The 22,640-nt window shown below is 37.4% G+C and overlaps 1 protein-coding gene across 1 annotated transcript in view; it reads right to left on the bottom strand.

Annotated features, from left to right (window-relative positions):
- LOC102261137 (membrane cofactor protein-like) overlaps nucleotides 1-22,640 on the bottom strand; it is a 143,281-nt gene that overhangs the window by 113,754 nt on the left and 6,887 nt on the right. The window contains exons 4-5 of the mRNA XM_014528936.1: nucleotides 18,840-18,925; nucleotides 17,834-18,031 (exon numbers count right to left, since the gene is read on the bottom strand). Of these exons, the coding sequence (XP_014384422.1) occupies nucleotides 17,834-18,031; nucleotides 18,840-18,925 (284 nt within the window). The remainder of the gene's footprint in view (nucleotides 1-17,833; nucleotides 18,032-18,839; nucleotides 18,926-22,640) is intronic.

Genomic DNA, 22,640 nt, shown 5'->3' with positions numbered 1-22,640 from the left:
GGGTCACGGCCTAGGCCACGCCCGAGCGGAAGTGACGCTTAGGCGGCGGGCCAATCGCGGGCCGCTAGGCGGGGCCTCGGCCCTGGGCGGAGCCTTAGCCCCAGGGAACGGGGCGTGGCCTGGCCGTGCTCTAACCCGGGGGTCTGCTGGCAGCTGGGGCTCTGCCCCTGACCCCTGTCAGGCTGACCATTCTCCACCTGCCCAGGTTTGAGGGAAATGCTGGTGCACTGCTTATAGGCTTATCGAGGTCTCCAGTCAGAAATATGTTGGTCTATGTATTCACCTCGTTCTTTTATTTTTAACATTAACCTTTCGTCCATATGGACTTGGCTTTGGTGAATGACATGAGGCAGGGATCTAATTTCCTTTTTCAGATAGTTGCCTTCTTATTACATAATTCGTTTTCCATGACTTGAAATGTCATGTTTATTGCGGCCGAAATCTTACCCAAACTTGTGCTTTTTTCTTGGGCTCTGTGTTTCGTTCTATGGGTCTATATCTCTATTCCTGCATTGTCAATTATTTTATTCTTTGAAATAAATATTAACAGCACTTCTGTTTTGTAATTGCATAACATTTACAATTATGTTGTTAAATTTAAAAACAATGCCGTTGGACCTCTGATTGAAATTGCATTAAATCTGCACACTAATTCAGAGATGACTAACATCTGTTGAACAAAATTAACCTTGACAGTTGGCACCAATCTTTGAACAAAATGATTTCAAAATAACTTTCTATACTAATAAAATGTATTTTCATTTCATTCTAAATTTGGAGATTTTATTTAAAAAATCACATCCCCCTCAATATTGCCAGAAATACTGTGTTGACTTGCCCTGTAAATGCAAATGTTAAAGAAAAACAGACAAAATGTTCAGACCCAAATTCATACCCATTTCAAAGAAGCATCTTAGGATGGTGACTACATTCAAGCTACATTTCAATGTTAGCTTCATGTCTTAACAGTTGCATTCATGATGGGATAGGAAACTAGACGTTCCTTCCTAAATCTTTTCTTCTTCCAATTTTTATTGAGATATAATTGCCATAGTCTATAAATTTGTTATATAGCATAATTACTTGACAATGTGTATATTGTGAAATAACTACAATAAATTTAATTAACATTCATCACCTCACAGTTATATTTTTTCTTCCCTGTGATCAGAATTTTTAATGTCTATTTTCTTAGCATCTTGCCAATATACAGTACACTATTACTAATTATAGTCACCATGCTGTACATTACATTCCAGTACTTGCTTAATTTATAACTGTTGACCAACTTCATCTAATTTCCCTGACCCCCAAACCCCTGGCCCTGGCAACTACAAATATGATTTCTTTTTGTAGGAGTTTGGTTTTCAGATTCCTATATGTGAGGTCAACAGTATTTGTCCTTCTCTGTATGACTCAGTTCACTTAACATAATGCCCCCAAGGTCCAGCCATGTTGTTGAAAATGGCAGAACATACATAAATAACCTTTTCTTTATCTAGGCACACTTCGATGGACACAGGTTGTACCATGTCTTGGTTATTGTGAATAATGCTGCACTAACCAGGGAGGTGCAGAAATCTTCTTTTCTTAAATATTTTTACTGATTTTAGAAAAAGAGGAAGGGAGAGGGTAAGAGAGAAACATCCATGCGAGAAAAACATCAACCAGCTGCATCCTGCATGTCCCATACTGGGAATCACACCTTACAACCCAGGCATGGGCCCTGACCTGGAATCGAACTGTGACCTTTTGGTACATAGGTTAATGCTTAACCACTGAGCAACAAGGGCCAAGTGTAGAATCTTTTTATTCAAATACTTTTTAAAATAAAAATCCACTATATGAGATAAATGATCATTAATATAAATTTAAGAAACATTTGATAAAACAATGAAGGTATTTGCAGACAATGAAAATCTAAAGCTGCATTTTTCTTTTTTTATTCCTCACCTGAGGATATTTTTCCATTGATTATTAGAGAGAGTGGAAGAGAGAGGGAAAGACAGAGAGAAACATCAATGTGAGAGAAACACATCCAGCACCCTGACCAGGGACAGGGTGAGGGAGGAACCTACAACCAAGGTACTTACCCATGACTGGAATTGAACCTGGGACCCTTCATTCTGCAGGCCGACGCTCTATCCACTGAACAAAACCGGCTAGAGCTAAAACTTAATTTCTAATTATAGCTATTTTATATTAATGCCAGCATTCATTAAATTAACTGTGAGCACTTCTGACACCTTGAAGCTCACAACAGTCTGAAAACTGGTTGGTTTTAGCCTCAAGGAATCCTAAGAAATCAAGTAGAGGGGACTTGGAGACCCTGACTGCCCTTCTAGTAGGAATGTTTGTCTTCACCTTTGTCACTGAGATTAAAGACACCACTTTGTTTTTACCAAGAAATTGCCTTTCCCACTGGCCTTTGTAGAATCTGCTAAACAACTCTGGTTTGTAACTTAGAGTAACTAGCTCCCCACATTATATACGTGGTAGGATATATATCTTATTACCTCATGGCCATTTTTCATCAAGTGATTTAAATATGTTTAATAATCTTAAAAATGAGTACTTATGGTATTTTTCTACTTTAGTACTTATATTTAGGCTGTAGAAAGGTAATTGTATTCCAAACCTTCATAAGTACAAGTTCACATCAAGGCATATGGTACCAGGTTTGTTTGTTTTTAATGATTTGTCTTTATTTATTTAGTCCTCACCGGGGATATTTTCCCATTGATTTTTAGAGAGAGTGGAACAGAGAGGGAAAGGCAGAAATATCATTGTGAGAGAAACACATTGATTGGTTGCCTCCTGTACCAGCCTTGACCAGGGCCCAGCCAGGGAGGAGCATGCAACTGAGGTACATGCCCTTGACTGGAATCGAACCCGGAACCCTTCAGTCCACAGGCCGACACTCTATTCACTGAGCCAAACCGGCTAGGGCTGGTACCAAGTTGTAACAGCAACATTTGCTTCTCTATGCCTAGTACCTTGCTTCCAGAGTTACCCTTAGGAATAAAGAAGTATCTCTATACATGTTAGAGTCTCATAAATTAGTTTCTAAAGTGATGGCAGCCTTTTTTCTTTCTTTCTGTTTTTTTTTTTTTTGAGGGGAGATTATGGACATTAAACAGTGCAGAGAATATAATGGAAATCTTAACTTTCCCTAAAAGAAAGGAGGTAAAGCTAAGTGTTACCCCACATCCTTTCTGGAGCATGTACACAAGATGAGGAGTCTTTAAAAAATCCAAGTACCTAAAACAGGAGAAACATTTGCTCATAAACTTGAAGGTGCTTATTCATATTTCAAGAACACACGCACATCCATGGTGGTCTCCACCCTGGTTACTCACAGTGGTCCAGGCCCAGCAGCAGCAGCACTTGGAGCTCAGCGGACATGGAACCTCAGATCAGCTGTGGTACTGAGCCTTGAATCCAGGGCTACAGCGCTCAGACACCTCTTCACCTTTAATAGAGCCCTTACCTGGTAGCTAGAGGGTTTGATTCAGGTTTGTTTAAGAACCTTTAAGTATTTTGATGCAGTGATGTTTTAAAGAAAGTGAGGGACACAAACCTGTCTTTGCTTTCTTTAGAAATTATTTCTACATCAGTTGTTTGGAATTGTAAAAATATTCCACTGAGAGCATTTCCTACTCAGACTGCTGTGTATATGTCGTGTTAAAAATACACTACAAACAGAGAAATCAAATACGCCTATCATGAGTTCTACAATATGATATAAGATTCAAATGAAGGCACTGTGGGCATTTTAAAAAGATAACCAATATTATAAAAAGAGTTTAAGCTCTTTATGAATGAAGAATGTACTCTTATTACATAGCCCAAACCCAATGATTAATATAAAAGACATATTATTAAACCACAAATACAAAAAGTCTTAAAAAAGATTAGTTTGATTTCAAAACTATCTCCAAAATGACATGGGAAAACAAATGGCTGAAAGTCAAATATTTCAGTCTTTGTCTATGCTCCAGGTATTATTCTAAATCTTTCATTACATTGTAAATGATTTCATTAAAATTTAAGTGTGATGCTTACAATTCCCATTCTCCTTAGAAGATATATATTTGTACTTTTTTTTCTATTTTAAATTTCCCCTTTTTCATTTTTTATAGATAAAAAGGCAGATAAAGTTAATGAGGTGCCTTGGTAATTTACCCCTCTCAGTAACTTTAGGTTTAACCTTGAGCTTTACTGCAACCTAGTTAAGTTAGGAGAACATAAGAGGAAAGTCCAACAATGTTGTTTTTAATTCCCCACTTTAACATGTACAAATAAAATCTCTAAATGAAAAGAAATCGAGTTTTCAGGAGAAAACAGGAGAAAATGTGTCTTACTCATTTTTAAAATGAATAAGATACCTACATGACTTCTTACAACTACTTCAGATATACAGACACATGGAAGCTTTCCTCCAAAAAATTACAGTGAATAGAATTGTCAAAGTCTCCACAGTGAACTATTTATTTTTTTAGTTTTATTTTTTAAATATAATTTTATTTATTTCAGAGATTAAGGGAGAAGGATAAAGAGCTAGAAACATCAATGTTGAGAGAGAATCATTGATTGGCTGCCTCCTGTATGCCCCACACAAGCCTGCAACCAGGGCATGTGCCCTGACCAGGAATTGAACCATGCTCTCCTGGTTCATAGATCGAAACTCAATCACTGAGCCTCACCAGCCAGGCACACAGTGAACTATTTTAAATTTACTCCTGGCTCCCAATCCACCGTCGGAATAGTGTAAACCTAGGGTAGGGGAGGCACTACAAGGAGCCATGATTTTCTGCAGAACTTAAACCTCAAATCCCCACAAGTTTTCCTGACAGTCATAATATCTAAAACAACTCTGCACAGATTAGTCTTGTTACAATAACATTAAAAGGAGGTGAAAATATTTTAGTAAGGAAATGCAATCCTGACAGCACACTCACGCAAGAACATTTTTAACAAGGCAGCACGCAATACAGAGAGCAAGCCAAAGCTGCACAAGTACATCAAGATGAGAAGCAACAACAGGTTCAAAAACATGTTTTATTTATTGTCTTTGCTTGACGTGAAGAAATTTATACACACAGCTGCCAATCACTGCAATAGCAAGAACTGCAAGAAACCAGAAAACAAATGACATGTAACTCTAACAACTAATGCCAAGTTTCAAAGTCCAGCAGAAGAAATTAATGTTGGTTACACTTCAGTGGGCAGAAATATTACTTTATTGAAGCCCACATACATTCATATTCTATCTGGACTCTTCACTGTCTAAATGCAGTTCCCTTGTATCACTCAGGGTCTGCAGTAATCCAGAGAAGAGTCTGTGCTTAATTTAGAATAATACTCAAAACATACTTGGAATATTTAGGATTTGTTACTACAGGGACATGTAGAATACAAAAAATTATACAATCAGCCCTAACCGGTTTGGCTCAGTGGATAGAGCGTTGGCCTGCAGACTCAAGGGTCCCAAGATCATTCCTGTCAAGGACGTGTACCTTGGTTGTGGACACATATCCAGTAGGGAGTGTGCAGGAGGCAGCTGATCGATGTTTCTCTCTCATCGATGTTTCTAACTCTCTATCCCTCTCCCTTCCTCTCTGTAAAAAATCAATAAAATATATTTTTTAAAAAAGATTATACAATCACCAACACAAGGTAGAATCATATAAAAGGTCAGGTATTTCTAGACTGGTTTACTCAATTTCAATCTATGAAAACTATAGACACTAAAACATCATTAAAAATGCACTTGTTCACGTTAATATTTTGATTTAAGTTGGCATCCAAGTTTGGGACACTTACGTACAGTCAGAACAATCACAGCAACGAGTCCTCCATCTGAGAAAAAAAATAAAACCAGTTTGAAGGTAATTGAGCACATGTGGGTCTCCATATAGTTGACACATTTTAATTTTGATGAGATCATCTGTAAACTACAGCAAAGAAAATGTTCATCGGTCTAGTTTAGTGTGACTGCTAGTGCGTTCAAGTCATTTTGATCACAGAGCCCTTCTAATCTGATTCCCGGCTTAGGGTCCAACTTGTGAAACTCTTAATAGGCCCTCACTTGTCCTTGTTTTGTGCTGTAGTAACCCCACCAGGTTATAAAAATTGGAATTATCATAAAAATTAAGAGAAAGTATTATAAAAATGACAATTTACTAGGTTAGAGGAAGATCATTTTAAGAAGGTATTATCCCATTCTCGTTTTTTTAAAAAATAATATTTTTTTGATTTCAGAGAGGAAGGGAGAGGGAGAAAGAGTTAGAAACATCAATGATGAGAGAGAATCATTGATTGGCTGCCTCCTGCACACCCCCCACTGGGGATGGAGCCTGTAATCTGGGCATGTGCCCTGACCAGGAATTGAACCCAGGACTCTTTAGTCTGCAGGCCGATGCTCTGTCCACTGAGCCAAACCGACCAGGGCTCATTGGTTTAATTCAGTATTCAGTCTATCATTCTTATTATTTTGTTAGAAATTTCATTTACTTTGTTCCCCAAAAGTGAGTCTGTGGAATGAGCCATTAATGAATTTCTATTATTTGTTTATATAGTCCTATTTTACAGTCTTCGCAAGTCCCCATCCCCAAGTTAAGACACAACTTAATTACTAAGAACATTCTAAGAATCCAAATGAAACTCCAGGGCACATGGATAAATGATGCATCGAAACTTGAACATGCATTCTTGATGGTGGGGAGAGCAATAAATAATACTACAAAATCTTAGAAATGTTGTTCGGTAGTACCTCTGCTTCCACACTGCCATTATTGTCATTAAATGTTTATATGTCAAAGTATACAATGTCATGTTTACCCCTTCTCTTTTTACTTCATAAAAAGTTGTGAAGTGGTTAATGAATGAAGGTGGCTTTGGATTTACTGGCACGGTGACAGTTTGACCACAGCGTTCAGAGTGAAAGTTTAACAGTCTAAGGTGCATTTTATAAAAAGACTAACCTTGCTAATCTAGTCTAATGTAAAGAAAAGTAATACATACTTTTCTTCACTTATTTATCAAAAATCCTTATATTTCATGTAACTGCCACAACCATACTTTATCCTTTCTCTTAACATACATTGTGTGAACTACATGAGCCTATATAAAGTGTGATACACCAGCCTGTTGTAGAAAAAAACTAACCCAACTTACAGTACGTTAAGGCTTGTGTATACAAGGTATGAATTGACAGAACATTTATTTACAAATTGCCATTACAAAATAACACTATCACATGAAAGGCACATTAGGTTTTATAAATTTTAACCTACAAATAAACACAGCAATTGAGAAAGTTCCCTCACCCTACTAGGAATTCGATTTGAGGGACCTCTTAAAAACTATATTATTGCCCTGGCTGGTTTGGCTCAGTGGATAGAGCGTCGGCCTGAGGACTGAAGGGTCCCAGGTTCGATTCCGGTGAAGGGCATGTACCTTGAAAATGGTGGGATTGGTGGAGAGTTTAAGTAAAAAAATTAAACAAACAGAAAAGTAGTTTATACTGGGAGGGTGGGAATGACTGGGAAGAGGTTAATGAGGGGAAAAGGAGACATGTAATATTTTAAACAATAAAAAAAGCCTGTATTATCTCCATGTGTCTACACATACTACTGCTTCCATTTGTCATGGTATCTGCGCTATTAAAATTACAAATGTCAACTATCACATGACAGGTTGTTTCTTCTCAAACCACAGATAATTGAAATATGATATTTCTATGGAGAAATCTAAGGTCTCATAATGGAGGATTATTAATAACCAAAATAATACCTAAATCATTGCCTTTAATTGGTGTATCATCATCGGAAGTGGTATATACTAGGAAAAAAAGGAAAAATATTTTAAAAAGAAGCAAAAAATAGTAAATCAAAGAAGACTCCTAAATACATAGGTTTGGATTTTTGGCCTTTGTTCAAAATCCCTTATCATTTTATTTTCCTTATATAAATTATATTAATGTTTTTCATTTAAAGTAGTGTCATAAAATATTATAAATTTATATTCAGTCATCAGCATTCTTTTTCCTCTCCAGTAACATTTCCTGTGACAATATTCTGTGGTACAGAATGCAAATTTATCATTAGTGTATCCTCAGTATTAGCCTATGGATTCAATGTGATTCTACTTACAATTAAAAGACACAGGAGAGCTTAATAAATGATTTAGAGGTTATTCAGTAATGCTGAGACATTTCAATATAATGGGGCCCATTTAGGAAAGACTCATAGGTAACACCATACTCGATGGTGAAAGACTGAAAGTTTTCTCCTTAAGATCAGGAACAAGACAGGATGCTCCTGTTTGACATTTCTATTTAACATAATATCAAAACTTATAATCAGAGCAATTAGGCAAGAAAGGAAAGCATCCAAATTGGGAAGGAAGGAATGAAATGATGTCTGTTCTAGATGACATGTTTTTTTTTTTAAATAGAAACTGGTAAAGATCACACACATATACTGGTACATGCACATACACTCACCTGTTGGAACTAAAAAATAAATGTGGCAAAGTTGCGGTGTAGGAAATCAACAAGTAAAAATCAGTAGCATTTGTATGCACTAACAATGAGCAAACCGAACAGGAAATGAAGAAAACAATTCTATTTACAATAGCATCAAAAAAAAAAGAGTAAAATACTGCCCTGACCAGGTGGCCCAGTTGGTTGGAGCGTTGTCCTGTACTCCAGAACCCTGGTCAGGGCACATACAGGAGGCAGCCGATCCATGTTTCTCTCCGTTTCTCTGTCTCTTCTCTCCTTCCTCTCTCTAACATCAATAAACATATCTTTGGTTGAGGATTAAAAAAAAAATAACTTAAAAAGAAATTTAACCAAAGAGGTGAAAGACTCCTACACTGGAAACTACGAAACACTGCTAAAAGAAAAAGACAGTATCAATAAATGAAAAGACACCCTGTGTTCACGCACCGGAAGACTTGGTATGGTTAAGATGTTAACACTGCACAAAGCAACCTACAGACTGAATGCAATCCCCATTACCATCTTGAATATAGTATTTTGTGGAAATAGAAAAATCCAACATATCATTCATATGGAACCTCAAGGGACTAGGGATAGCCAAGACAATCTTGAAATGGAAGAGAAAAGTTGAGAGAACTCCCATTTTCTGATTTTAAAACTTACTCAAAAGCTATAATAATCAAAAGCTATAATAATTTATGTCTGTGGTGCAGACATAAATACAGAGAGACCTATGGAATAGAATACAGAGCCCACAGATAAACATGTGCATATATGGTCAAAAGATTGTAGGGAAGGGTGCTCAGGACATTTAATGGGGGAAGGGCAATCTTTTCAACAAATGGTTCTTGGAAATCTGGATATCTACATATAAAAGAATGAAGGTGTGGATCCTTATCTTACATCATATACAAAAATGAACACGAAGTGGATCAAAGAACTAAATATAAGAGCTAAAACTATAAAATTCATAAAAAAACACACAAAATAACATGTATTGGTAAAGAGGTGGATAAATTGGAACCTTCGTGCGTCACTGGTGGGAATGTAAAGTGGTGCAGCTGCTGTGGAAGACAGTATGGCTGCTCCTCAAAAAGTAAACACATAGCCCAGCAGCTCTACTCCTGGGTATATACCCCCCCCACCCCCCCACCCCCAAATTGAAAACAGGCCTCAAACAGTTACTCAAATGCCAATTATCAGAGAAGCATATTCAGAAGAGCCAAAGTTGGAAACAACCCAATTGAATGGATAAAAAAAATAAAGGTGGTAACTGTAGACAATGGGACATTACTCAATCATAGAAAGGAATAAGGTTCTGATACATGCTAGAAAATAGATGAAACTTGAAACTGTTACGCTAAGTGAAATAAGCCAGAACACATTTTACGAAGTGAAATAATCCAGAAGTGATTCTAGGTCTATGAGGTACCTATAATACCTAATGGAGGAAAACATTAATACATCCAACTACCTGTTAATGTAAAACTTCTGCACATATAAATGACCACTGATAAGATAATAGTTAAATAAATATGGTATATATTAAAGTCACCACTAAAAACATGGGAATAAATTCAAATACAACCCCAACTGACAGTAAATTATAATGTGATTTTTTTAAAAAAAAATGAATAGCATGATTCCAATTCTGTTTAACAACAACAAAAACACACTAAAGTATGTATATTTATGCATATAAGGATATCAATGTACATAAACTGATTAAAAAAGACTATTAAATGATTAAATGATTACCTTAGGAAATGAAATAGAGAAACAGGAGACTAATCTTTTACTCCATGTACTTTTTTGTAATATTTGAAATTTTACAAATTTATATTTATATACTACTTATATAATTAAAAGTTATAAAGTGTAATCTATATCTAACCGTATAAAATCTTAAAAGAAAACTGATTAGTAAAAATAAGACAAAGGAAAAAAGAACTAGAAAAATGGTCACTTCATGTTAAAAGGGCATTAATTTATATGAGTTCTGACAAATCAACAAAGAAATTTTAGAAACCTAATAGAAAAATGAGCAAAGAACATGAATAAATCAATGTGGGCCAAAAAAAGTTCAGCTTTATTTATAACTAGAGGCCCGGTGTATGAAATTCGTGCACTGGGGGGGGGGGGGAATCCCTCAGCCCGGATTGCAAGAGGGTGCAGGCCAGGTCAAGGGACCCCACCAGTGCACGATTGGGGCCCGGGACGGATTCTGGAGGTTGGTCAGCTGGGAAGGAACCGTGGGAGGGCTCCAGGGCATGTCTGGCCCATCCTGCTCAGTCCTGATCGGCTGGACCCTAGCAGCAAGCTAAACTACCAGTCAACTGTCTGCCCCCCTGGTGGTCAGTCCATGTCATAGTGAGCAGTTGAGCAGCCTTAGCATATCATTAGCATATTATGCTCTGATTAGTTGAACAGAGGACCAGATGACCGGACACTTAGCATATTAGGCTTTTATTATGTAGGATTAAAGAAATGCAAATTAATACATAACATTATTTTTTTGCTCATCACCTTATTAAGTTCTTAACAATGTAAGTAGAATAAAGAGTTACTGAACCTGTTTTTTTTGCAGTTGTACTAGATGTGGTTGGAACAGTAGGCTTGACACCTGGAAAAATAAATTTGATTACATTCACCAGCTTTATTTATACAAAATCAGGATTTAATTTGATTTTTGATTTTTTAAAAGAGATTAATTATTTCTCTAGATGAAAAATACACATACTTTCCTATCTTTATAATTTTACTTCTGGGAAGTTACCTAAATACATATAGATCTAAGTACATATGGATTTTGCATAAGAATACTCACTATAGCTTTGTATTTCAGAATGGACATCCTAGAAATTAACTAATAAAAATCATAAAAATAATACATTCAAAATAAACATATGTATCTTTTAAAAGTTACATCCAATTAGTATCAGACCACAGAATTCTTATCCCTTTGCTTTTCGCTTAGTATTTTTTCATATTAGAACAATTATCCTCAATCTACCTTATCATTATTACATGTTGCTGATGATCCTTTTTATATATTTTTTCTCCAATTATATAAAATGGTAGTCCCATGAGGAATTTTGATTTTTGATATTTAAGAAAAGATCCCTATAGTTTATCTTCTTTATAAACATTTCCTCACAATCTTTACTTCTTTGAAACACTAACCAGAATTACTGTTTTATAAATCCTTTCTGAAATACTTATGGCCAAGTCTTTTAAAAGAACATATCAACAAACACAGCATACCACAGTGCATATATTGACTAAGACCATTTGAGCAAACATGGATGGGCTGATGAGTATAAAATTCACATGCAACCTTAATGTATCAGTCCACCAAAAATAATCTCTTTCCCTCAAAACCTTGTAACACTCAAGTAAGTTACTCAAGGAAGCTACCAGATTCCAGGTACAGGAGGATTCTAAAAAGATGTTCTAATTGTTAACATGTTAACATGCATAATTCCCCACAATCTTTTTAAATGATTAGGACAACAGGAAATATACAAACACATTAGAAGCCAGTAATTGAAATTTTCTCCAGTTCAACACCCTCATGTTTAACAGGAAAATAAGCCCACAGAAATGATGTTATTGGAATAAGTCGAGCCAAATTAGGACCTTGTGTGAGCTCTGCCCAGGCTAAAGCTCTTCCACTACAGTAGTTCCCCACTTGTCTACATGGGGTACATTACAAGACCCCCACTGATGCCTGGAAACCTGGATACTACTGACCCCTATGTATGTTATATGTATATCTATGATAAAGTTTAATTTATAAATTAGGCATGGTAAGAGACTAACAACAACTACTATTAAAATGGAACAATTATAACAATATCCTATAATAAAAATAATGTGAATGTGTTGTCTCCCTCTCAAAATATGTTATTGCACTGCGTTGTCCCTTCTTCTAGTGATGATGTGAGATGATACAATGCCTACGTGATGAGAAAAAGTGAGGTGAAGACACTGAACCAAGGGATGATTCTCGGCCTGGGTGAGAAATAGTGGGACAGAGTGATATTTCATCATGCTATTCAGAATGGCGAGTAATTTAAAAGTTATGAATTACTTATTCCTGGAATTCCCATTTAATCTTTTCAGACCACGGATGTGGGTAACTGAAACCACAGAAAGTGAAGCCGTGGATAAGTGATGACTACTGTGTTTCTCTTGTCTCTTGTTTCTGCTGAAAACAAAGAGAAGCCAGAGACAGCAGCACTAAAATCAGGAAGACAATTTCTTCCGTCATATCAAAATAATCTCCTAAGTCTTGGAGAGCCGTTGACCAGCAGTCCATACAAGAAGTCCTCCATTTCATTTCAATAATTAAGGACTTCTCCTGCCTTTCCGTTGCTATGAAATTTGCCTCTATTGCCAAATAAAAATGCCCACTAAAGAGAAAAAGAATAATTCTAGGAGGCAGTAAGAGGTAGGGTTGCTGTTCTAGAGACAGCAGAAATTTCCCAGTTCCTGAAACAAATGAAACTGGGTGTATTCCGGGAAATACAACATCATCCTAGGTCACAAGGACACCTTGTAAAGGTGTCAGCAGATCGTTTTACAAATAATAAAATGGCTAAGTTGATGACATAGAAAACATATGTATTAAGAACAAAAGCCACGGACCCTCCTTTGCGCTGACACTAATTGGAGTGATGCTGTAAGTCATAAATAAGTTTCCTTTGAGAGCTTCCTAAATGCCAGGCCTTGTGCTAACTGCTTTAAATACGAGTGCATCCCAGTTTAACTCTACTATCGACCAGTGAGGAAGGCATTCAATCATCTTATATATTAGTAAACACTTTAAGGTTTACATAACATGCTGGTTCCAATGTCTGCAGACTGAGGCAGATAGTTTTAGGATCACAAAGTATACCAACTAGAATGGCTGTAAATATGTTTTTCCTCCTTTCATTACTAAAAATGGCGAATGAGTATAAATCACCAGGTAGTTAAAGAATTATAAAAAAGAAATTGCAAGGTATTAAATAATATAAGCAGAAAGTTATTAAACCTGAGGTACTGGAAGTTGTGGGTTTTGTACTGAGAGGTGGTGCCCCTAAAAAAAAAATAACAACAATGAGATTAATCACTTTGAAATTATTGCATTTTTATTTTTATTTTTATTTTTTTGCATTTTTAAATTTATAGGAATTATGAATTATATGAAAAAGAATTTAGATTCTTTTTTAGGTAGAAATTCCCATGCTTCAATTGACTCTGAAAAATGGTTGCTATACATTTTTACACATAAGAAACGCCAGAAATTGAGACACCTGTGTGATATACATAATGTGCTAAGACCCTATGAAAACAATACATTTGATGTCATACCTCTGTCATGAAAATGAATATGAGATGGAGTTAATTTAAAAAAACTGTTTCTTTTCAATTATTCCATATCATTGCTATTTAATGTCAAAGAAATAAAATCTAAACAAAAAAGACTAAAAGACCCCTTTGCACCTTTAATACATGTTGGGATCTTAGGCTTCCAAGTACTGTCGGCTCCACAGACAATAGTGCTATTGCCTTCAAGGTAAAATCCTGCAAGGCATTCGAATTTAACCTCTGCTTTGTACAGATATTTTTTCCCAAATCCGGACACCACTCTTCCATTCGGGACATTTGGATAGGTACATTTGACCACTGAAAAATGAAGAAATTCCAGAATTAATGGAAAGCTGTTTCAATAGGGGAAAGAAAAACTAGTGCAAATTAGTAACTTCCCCTGGGGACAAACAGGCAAGGAACGGAAGGCAGAATGTTAATTAAATAAAAAATACTTTATTTGTGTATTAAAATAAGTGTTTTAATTAATTAACTAATTATTTTTACAGAGGGGAGATGGGAAAGAGACATAGAAACATCCATGAGAGTGAAACATTGATCAGCTGCCTCTTGCACACCCACTACTGGGAATCAAGCTCAAAACCCAGGCATGTACCCAGACCCAGAATGGAACCATGACTTCCTGGTTTATAAGTCAATGCTCAGCCACTGAGCCACACAGCTAGGCCTATTTGTGCATTTTAATTTCAGGCAATCAGATATAGAGACATCTAACAATCTTTTCCCACCTAGAACAAACTGTCATTATAGATGATTGTTTTTCCCTTACTGACAAGTTTTGAGAAAGGTCTGATTACCACATACAATTTTTAGGAAAGTTTAAAAGCAACTTTTGATGCTCTTTAGCTCTAGGAATTAAAAAAAAAAAGTTTTTTTTTTTAATTTCGTGTTGACACTGAGTTAGTACCCTGACCTTTCAGAAAGGCAGGGAAGGCTCTTGTAATAAGGTAATATTTGAGCTCAAAGGTAAAAAGCTGAAAAGAAGCTAGCCATGCAAACATATGCAGAGAGAAAGTTATCAGGTATCAGCAACATGCAAGAACTGGGATGTGCAAGAGGTAGAAAGGCCAGTGAATTTAGGGCTGCGTTTTCCAAATATTTTGGACTGGAATGCAGAGATCAAACCCCACATTTTATATTGTAACCTCCCAGGTCTGAGATAAAGTTAAAACTTCATAGTTAGTCTTGGTACCCATGTACTCTGGTACTTCCCATTCTGTTCTTCTTCTTACAAAGTAAAGTGCTGGGCAGGACCCTCTAGATCAGTGGTTCTCAACCTGTGGGTCGCGGCCCCTTTGGGGGTCGAACGACCCTTTCACAGGGGTCGCCTAAGACCATCGGAAAACACATATATAATTGCATATTGTTTTTGTGATTAATCACTATGCATTAATTATGTTCAATTTGTAACAATGAAATGGGGGGTCACCACAACATGAGGAATCGCATTAAAGGGTCGCGGCATTAGGAAGGTTGAGAACCACGGCTCTTGATTGATTTCAGGATCCAGCCATGCATTTCACAGAAACTGGAAAATCAGCAACAAAACAAAACAAAACACTGGGCTGGGCAGTCCATACAAGAAAACACCTTCTGAGATTAAATCTGAGCGATGCATAGGGCCCATAATGCACCTTCACTCAGGTGTTATGTTTGAAGATATATTTTCATGAGTCATGAGGAGGGGGCGACTTGCTCCTTGCTAGGGGCCTTCCAGCCTAGAGTATAAATCCCCTGAACTCCCAGATATCAGGGCACTCGGTTTGGTGTCAGCCTGCTGAGTTGCCCGCTCAGGTTCTGAGTGTAGATCCTTTCTCTGCAAGTAAATTCTCCCCTGCTTTTGCTGCTATTTGTTGTCTCTTATTTGAATTCATTCCTGCGAGCAAGACCAGAGTGCTGTCTCTGGCCAGAGGCTATCTCAGGGCAGAGGTGACCTTGACCATCGCTGACAGTTTTGGTTCTATGTTCACAGTGGATACTGTTTTTCATTTTCCTACAATTTGTAAGCCTATTTCTACATTTTGTCTGGTTTTGGTATCGGGGTAATTCTGTCTTCATTGGATGAGGTGAGAAGTATTCCCTCCTGTTGTATTGACTTGGAGAGTTTGTGCAGAGCTGCTATTGTGAATACTTAAATGTTGGTACAAAGCTAGTGATGGCTGGGGCCTGCAGTTCTCTTTGTGAGGTTTAAGTGTCAAATTTCTTGGCATAAAGTTGTACATGTTATTCGCTTATTGTCGTTTAAATGTCTGCAGGATATTTAGTGATGTTCTCTTAAAAAAATTTTTTTTTTAAATTTTCACCCGAGGATATTTTTTAAATTGGTTTTTAAAGAGAGCGAAAGGGAAGGAGGAGGGGGAAGAGAGGGTTAGAGAAACATTGATGGGACAATGATGCATCTATTGGTTGCCTCCAGCAGGTGCCCCAACCAGGTGGGAGATCAAACCTGCAACCAAAGTATATGCCCTTGATCAGGAATTGAACCATAGACCCTTCAGCACTTGGGTTGATGCTCTAACCACTAAACCAAAGCAGTCAAGCCCTCTTTTCCATTCTTGATGTTGGTCATTTGTGTCGTCTACTTTTTTGTCAGACTGGTTATAGCTTTATTCATTGTATTGATCCTCCCCAAGAACAAGGTGTTGGTTTCAATAATTCTATATTTTTTCAATTTTGTTGATTTCTATCTTTATTATTTCTGTTTCCTTGTTCTGTATTCAACTTGCTCTTCCTTTTTAATTCCTTAAAGTGAAACCTTAGATTCTTGAGCTGAAACTTTTCTCTGGTTCCAGTATATGTATTTGCTATGAATATTCTTCTAAGCAATGCTTTTGCTATATTCCACAAACTTTGATATTTCAATATATTGTATTTTCATTTTCATTCAATTCAAAATACATTCTAATTTCCCTTGTGACTCCTTCTTTTATTCATGGTTAGTTAGAAATGTCTTCATAATTTTTAAATATTTAGGGATTTTACAGATATCTTTACTTCTCTTTCTACATTCATTCCATTGTAAAGATACTGTACTGTAAATAATTTCAATTTTTGAAATAAAAAAAAACTTTTAAACATATTGCCTAGTATATGGTACTAAGAAATGTTACATATGCATGTGAAAAGAAGACATATTTTACTGTGTTTCAGTGGTTAATTTTGTTCAAGTGTCAAATACCTCCCAGTGTGTCCTGCTTTTGGTCATGCTCAAATGCCTTAGGTCTTGTTTTTTAAGTATAGGTAAACCTCTGATATATTTCAGGTTTGTTTCAGACTACAGCAATAGGTGAGTATGGAAGTAAAGCAGGTTACAGTTGTTTTGCTGGTTCCAGTACTCAATTTGTAAATATGTGTGTGTGTGTGTGTGTGTGTGTGTGTGTGTGTGTGTGTGTGTGTGTGTGAAGTGCAATAAAGCAAAGCACAATTAAAAAAGATATGCCTGCATGTTTTGCCTGGACTTTATCAATCTTATTGGTGACAGGGTTAGTCTTTTACAATTTATTCTACCATTTAGTTGAGCCAGAACTGTCATACTTCTTGTATTATATGATAAAGCTTTTTTTTCAGTGAAGGTCAAGGGGGGAAAAAAAGGAGACATATGTACTATTCTTTGTAATACTTTAAGCAATAAAACAACATTTTAAAAAACTTTCTTGAAACTAGTGTTTTTTTTGATGCTTTTAAGCCAAAAAATTTAACTCATGCATATACATAGCTATTAACAATGTATAAACAGGAATGCCAAGAACATGGGGGTGAAGAGTGGGAAACGCTACAAGTAGAATTGTTTTTTATTCTATTTGATACATAAAATTAGATTAGAAACAAATTTAAAGCACATATGGCTGTTTTTGTTTTGTTTTTACTTGTTGGCCAAGGTATTTAAAAGTTGGTAAAAGTTTCCACAACATTTATAATTGAGAGGGAAAGAAATGAAAATATTATTACCTTTACACTCAGGAGGGTTACTACTCCATTTGTCGTGCCCAATACAAATAAGCTTCCTCTCTCCAACAAGTGAATATTCATCTGGTCCACCGGAAGGCTTACAACTGTAAGTTACTAGTTCATTATATTCAAATGTAGCCTTGTGGCTATTGGTGAATTCTCCATTTGGTATTTTTGGAGGTGGTTTACACAAAACCTCTTAAAAAGAGAAAAAGAGGACAGAAAAACACAATAAAAAGTAAAAGATTAAGACAGCATTATGCTTTCAATAAGTTCGCTAACATATGATTTCTACATCTATTTGCAAATTCAATATCCATTTGAAAAAAAGTTTCTATTAAAAAATGTTATTATATCCCAATTCCAGCCATCAATAGAGAAATGAAATTTTAGAATAAACCCCATTTTCTTAAGTACCCATAGAAGATACCTGTATGAAAGACTTGTGATATCTGTAACACCGTGCTAAGTTTTCCCAAGTATAAGAGACACTAACAATTTAATGAGAAAATAAACTTATGACTTAGGAAGACTCAGTGCTAGTTGAGAAATGCTACATCCATTCCTGAGTCAGTGGTTCTCAGGGATGCCACGATTTTGTCTTTTCTCACTGTCACCCTGAGAGCGGACAGTGACATTTTCCAATGGCCTGAGACTGTCTGATAAGCCGCAGGATGAATGTGGAGCTCTTCTTTAAGCCAGATACTGAAGGGATTAGAAAAAACGTAAAGCAATGACACCCTTCCCACTGTTTTGGAAATGTTTGATTTTAGGACAAAAATATGCAGCATTTGTTAACATATATTGAGATTATTGTTCTTAAAAATGAATTAACAAATAATTATTTAAACACTTCTCTGCTTTAATCTCAGTATAAAGAAGATCAATAGCACTAACCCACTTGCATAAAATCCCTGTGGGGTCTTAATTGTAAAGCATGATGGGGTCCCCAGGCCATAAAATTTGGGAACTGCTGCTGTAAATTCTAAAGAGAGAATGTACTTACTTTCACAACTTGGTAGATTATCACTCCATTCCACATTATTTCCAGCGAGTTCACAATATAGGGTTTTTGGTCCAATTAAGTAATAACTAAATGAGAAAAGATATGATAATTGTTTTCTTTATCACTTAACAGGAACACATAATAACGAAGAAGTTTTTATATGATTTTTTTCTGCACTATAGTAGCTTCAGGGAGAAGTTTCTGAAGTTACAGGTATTGAATGTGCTAACTAAATCTAAAGTTTAATGAAATGGAGAGATTCTTCATATGAGCACACATTAGCCTAGAGCAGTGGATCTCAACCTTCTGGCCCTTTAAATATAGATCTTCATGTTGTGACCCAACCATAAAATTATTTTCATTGCTACTTCATAACTGTAATGTTGCTACTGTTATGAATCGTAATGTAAATATCTGATATGCAGGATGGTCTTAGGCGACCCCTGTGAAAGGGTCGTTCGACCGCCAAAGGGGTCGCGGCCCACAGGTTGAGAACTGCTGGCCTAGAGCAAAGTGTCTAAATAAACCTGTCTTGCCTGATAACTGTAGCGAGAAATACACATTTCTATGCGACAGGCATTTCTTCAGTAGTAGTTGGAGACTTCAATATCCTACTCACAACAACTAGACTGAATATAAGACTGAAAATAGAGGACTTCCAGAACACAATTAATTAGATCTTACAGACAGAGCACCACAGAACAAAATACACATTCTCCTAAGTGCACATGGGACATCTTCCAGGATAGACCATATGATGAGCCACAAATTAATATTAACTAATCAATAGGTTTTTACAAGACTAGATAACATACAATGCCTCTTCTCTGACAACAACGGCACAAAGTTGTGAAACAAAACCTTCGCAGACTGAAGTTTTCCTGAAGGAACAGGTTTACTGACTAGCCATGTAAAAAGAACCAGGTCCGGGGCATGCTGTCTAAACCAGCAGCAGCAGGGAGAGAAGGCAAGCATTTCCGCCATCCTGGTTTAATGGGGTTCTTTTACAGCTTTGAGTAGAAAGATGTAAGTTATTTTGAAGGAATTCACATTGGCTATAGATAAGGGGGCAGAAGAAGGGTAAGTGGGGCTAGTTCTGGGATAGGTGCATAGATGGGAGGAAGAAGTGTTTGCTGCTTTTGGACTATTTTCTGGAAAGTCAGAAAAGTTCCTGTGGAAGCAGGATGTGGTGAAGTCTGGTGTTCAGCTAGCCCTTATTGAAAAACAGCTACACTACTACCTCTTATATTAACATGAATCTGAAGTACCTCTGGAAGTTCATTCAAAGTTTCAACACACATTTCATTAGTTCCTTCCATTTCTTCTTCTTATTATTATTTTAAAAATTAAATCTTTATTGTTCAGATTATTACAGTTGTTCCTCTTTTTTCCCCCCATAGCTCCCTTCCAGCCGGTTCCCACCCCACCTTCTGCCCTTACCCCACTACCCACTGTCCTCATCCATAGGTGTACGATTTTTGTCCAGTCTCTTCCCGAACCCCCCCCCCACACACACACCCCTTTCCCCCTGAGAATTGTCAGTCCACTTCCTTTCTATGCCCCTGATTCTATTATTCACCAGTTTATTCTGTTCATCAGATTATTTATTCACTTGATTTTTAGATTCACTTGTTGATAGATGTGTATTTGTTGTTCAGAATTTTTATCTTTACCTTTTTCTTCTTCTTCCTCTTCTTAAATGATACCTTTCAGCATTTCATATAATACTGGTTTGGTGGTGATGAACTCCTTTAGCTTTTTCTTATCTGTGAAGCTCTTTATCTGACCTTCAATTCTGAATGATAGCTTTGCTGGATAAAGTAATCTTGGTTGTAGGTTCTTGCTATTCATCACTTTGAATATTTCTTGCCACTCCCTTCTGGCCTGCAAAGTTTCTGTTGAGAAATCAGCTGACAGTCGTATGGGTACTCCCTTATAGGTAACTGACTTTTTTTCTCTTGCTGCTTTTAAGATTCTCTCTTTGTCTTTTGCTCTTGGCATTTTAATTATGATGTGTCTTGGTGTGGTCCTCTTTGGATTCCTTTTGTTTGGGGTTCTCTGCACTTCCTGGACTTGGAAGTCTATTTCTTTCACCAGGTAGGGGAAGTTTTCTGTCATTATTTCTTCAAATAGGTTTTCAATATCTTGCTCTCTCTCTTCTTCTGGCACCCCTATAATTCGGATGTTGGTACGCTTGAAGCTGTCCCAGAGGCTCCTTACACTATCTTCGTATTTTTGGATTCTTTTTTCATTTTGCTTTTCCGGTTGGGTGTTTTTTGCTTCTTCGTATTTCAAATCTTTGACTTGATTCTTGCGCTCCTCTGGTCTGCTATTGGGTGTAATATTCTTTATTTCAGACCATGTATGCTTAATTTCTAGTTGTTTCTTTATCATAGCATCGAGGGTCTCATTAGTTTTCGTGAGGCTCTCCAAAAGTTTATTGCAAGCCCTCAAAATTGCGTTTTTTAGCTCTATATCCTCCATTTCTGTCATGTTTTTTTGTCTCCGCATTTTTTATGCTTTCTTGGTGCACCCCCTAGTGGTCTTTGTGCGCAGTCTTGTTCTAGTTGAGCCTTGATTGTTGTAGTTAATACTAGAGGGATTTGACCACCAGGCCGACTGGCTGTGTGAATCAGCTGTGTCTGCCGCGGAAAACTTCTGTCCTCTGGGGAGGTGCTAATCTAGCCTTTGCCTGAGGCGATCTGGCAAATGGCTCTGCGCAGGGCTTGGGCGGGGCGGGCTCAACAGGGCGGGCGGAGGGAGCGGTAATGGCCCCTCTCAGTCCCGTTCCCAGAGGCTCTGCTTCTCAGAACCCCAGGAACCGCTGCAAACCACGGAGAGAAAGCTGCCTTCCAACTGATGCCAGACACTCCCGCTTCTCCCGTTTGGGTCCGAGTCCCCAGCGATTCGCCCGTATCTGGAGCTCAGAGTCTGAGACTCCCCCCTGACCGAAAACGACAACCGCGCTCTCAGCCACCAGCCCGCTTTGCGCGCGCACCTCCGCACCTGAGTATTTTCCACACTGCGCCTCCTCTGAGCCTCGGTGTGCTGTTATTTTTCCTTCTAGTTGAAGAGTCTCTCCTCAGCCAGCCTTCCTGTGGTTCTGGGTGATGTCCGTTCCGTCTTTTAGTTGTATTTTTGAAGTGGTTGTTTGCGGCAGCAGTCTCCGGTGTTTACCTATGCCGCCATCTTAGATAATTCCATGAATTATTTTAATTGCAACAATGATCAGGATCATTTATTGGCGGGAGGCATTCCTAAGGAGTGCGGAGGACAGGGAGTAAAATGAAAGCTTGTCTGCATAGTATCTCCATAAAATGGTCAAGCTTTCATTACCAGGGATGTTATACCTGTGACCCTGGGAGAGAGGCAGTGGTGGGCCTAGTGGGGCCGCTACTTGGTCTGGAACATTTATAGGGCCAATCACAGCTTGCAAGAGGATTGTGGCCAACATCATCAGATGCCTCCTCACCCTCAGCCCCCACTTCCTCTTTCTATGGAGTCTGTGAAATCTGAGTTCCATGTCAATATCTAAAGAGCATTGAGGAGAACAGGCAGAAGACACCACACATTCACCATATGGTTATTGAAATGTGGTTTGCAGCTGTGTATGTCGCCTTTCCACATTTTCTTTTCCCGGGGTGTTCAGGAAATACTTTTGAGCAAAGGAATAAACTTAGTTCTGCATTTTCTTCCCTGCTGTTTCTGAAATAGCTCTAGTTGAAGTTCATGATGAGGCTCCCAGAGGAGAAATATTTTCCTCAAAGATGACACCAGGACATTAGGGCACAGGGACGTGTG

Source organism: Myotis brandtii, unplaced genomic scaffold (assembly GCF_000412655.1).
Source record: "Myotis brandtii unplaced genomic scaffold, ASM41265v1 scaffold661, whole genome shotgun sequence".
Classification (NCBI taxonomy): Eukaryota; Metazoa; Chordata; class Mammalia; order Chiroptera; family Vespertilionidae; genus Myotis; species Myotis brandtii.
Note: the sequence above shows the minus strand (reverse complement) of the source record. Positions and strands in the feature narration are given on the sequence as shown.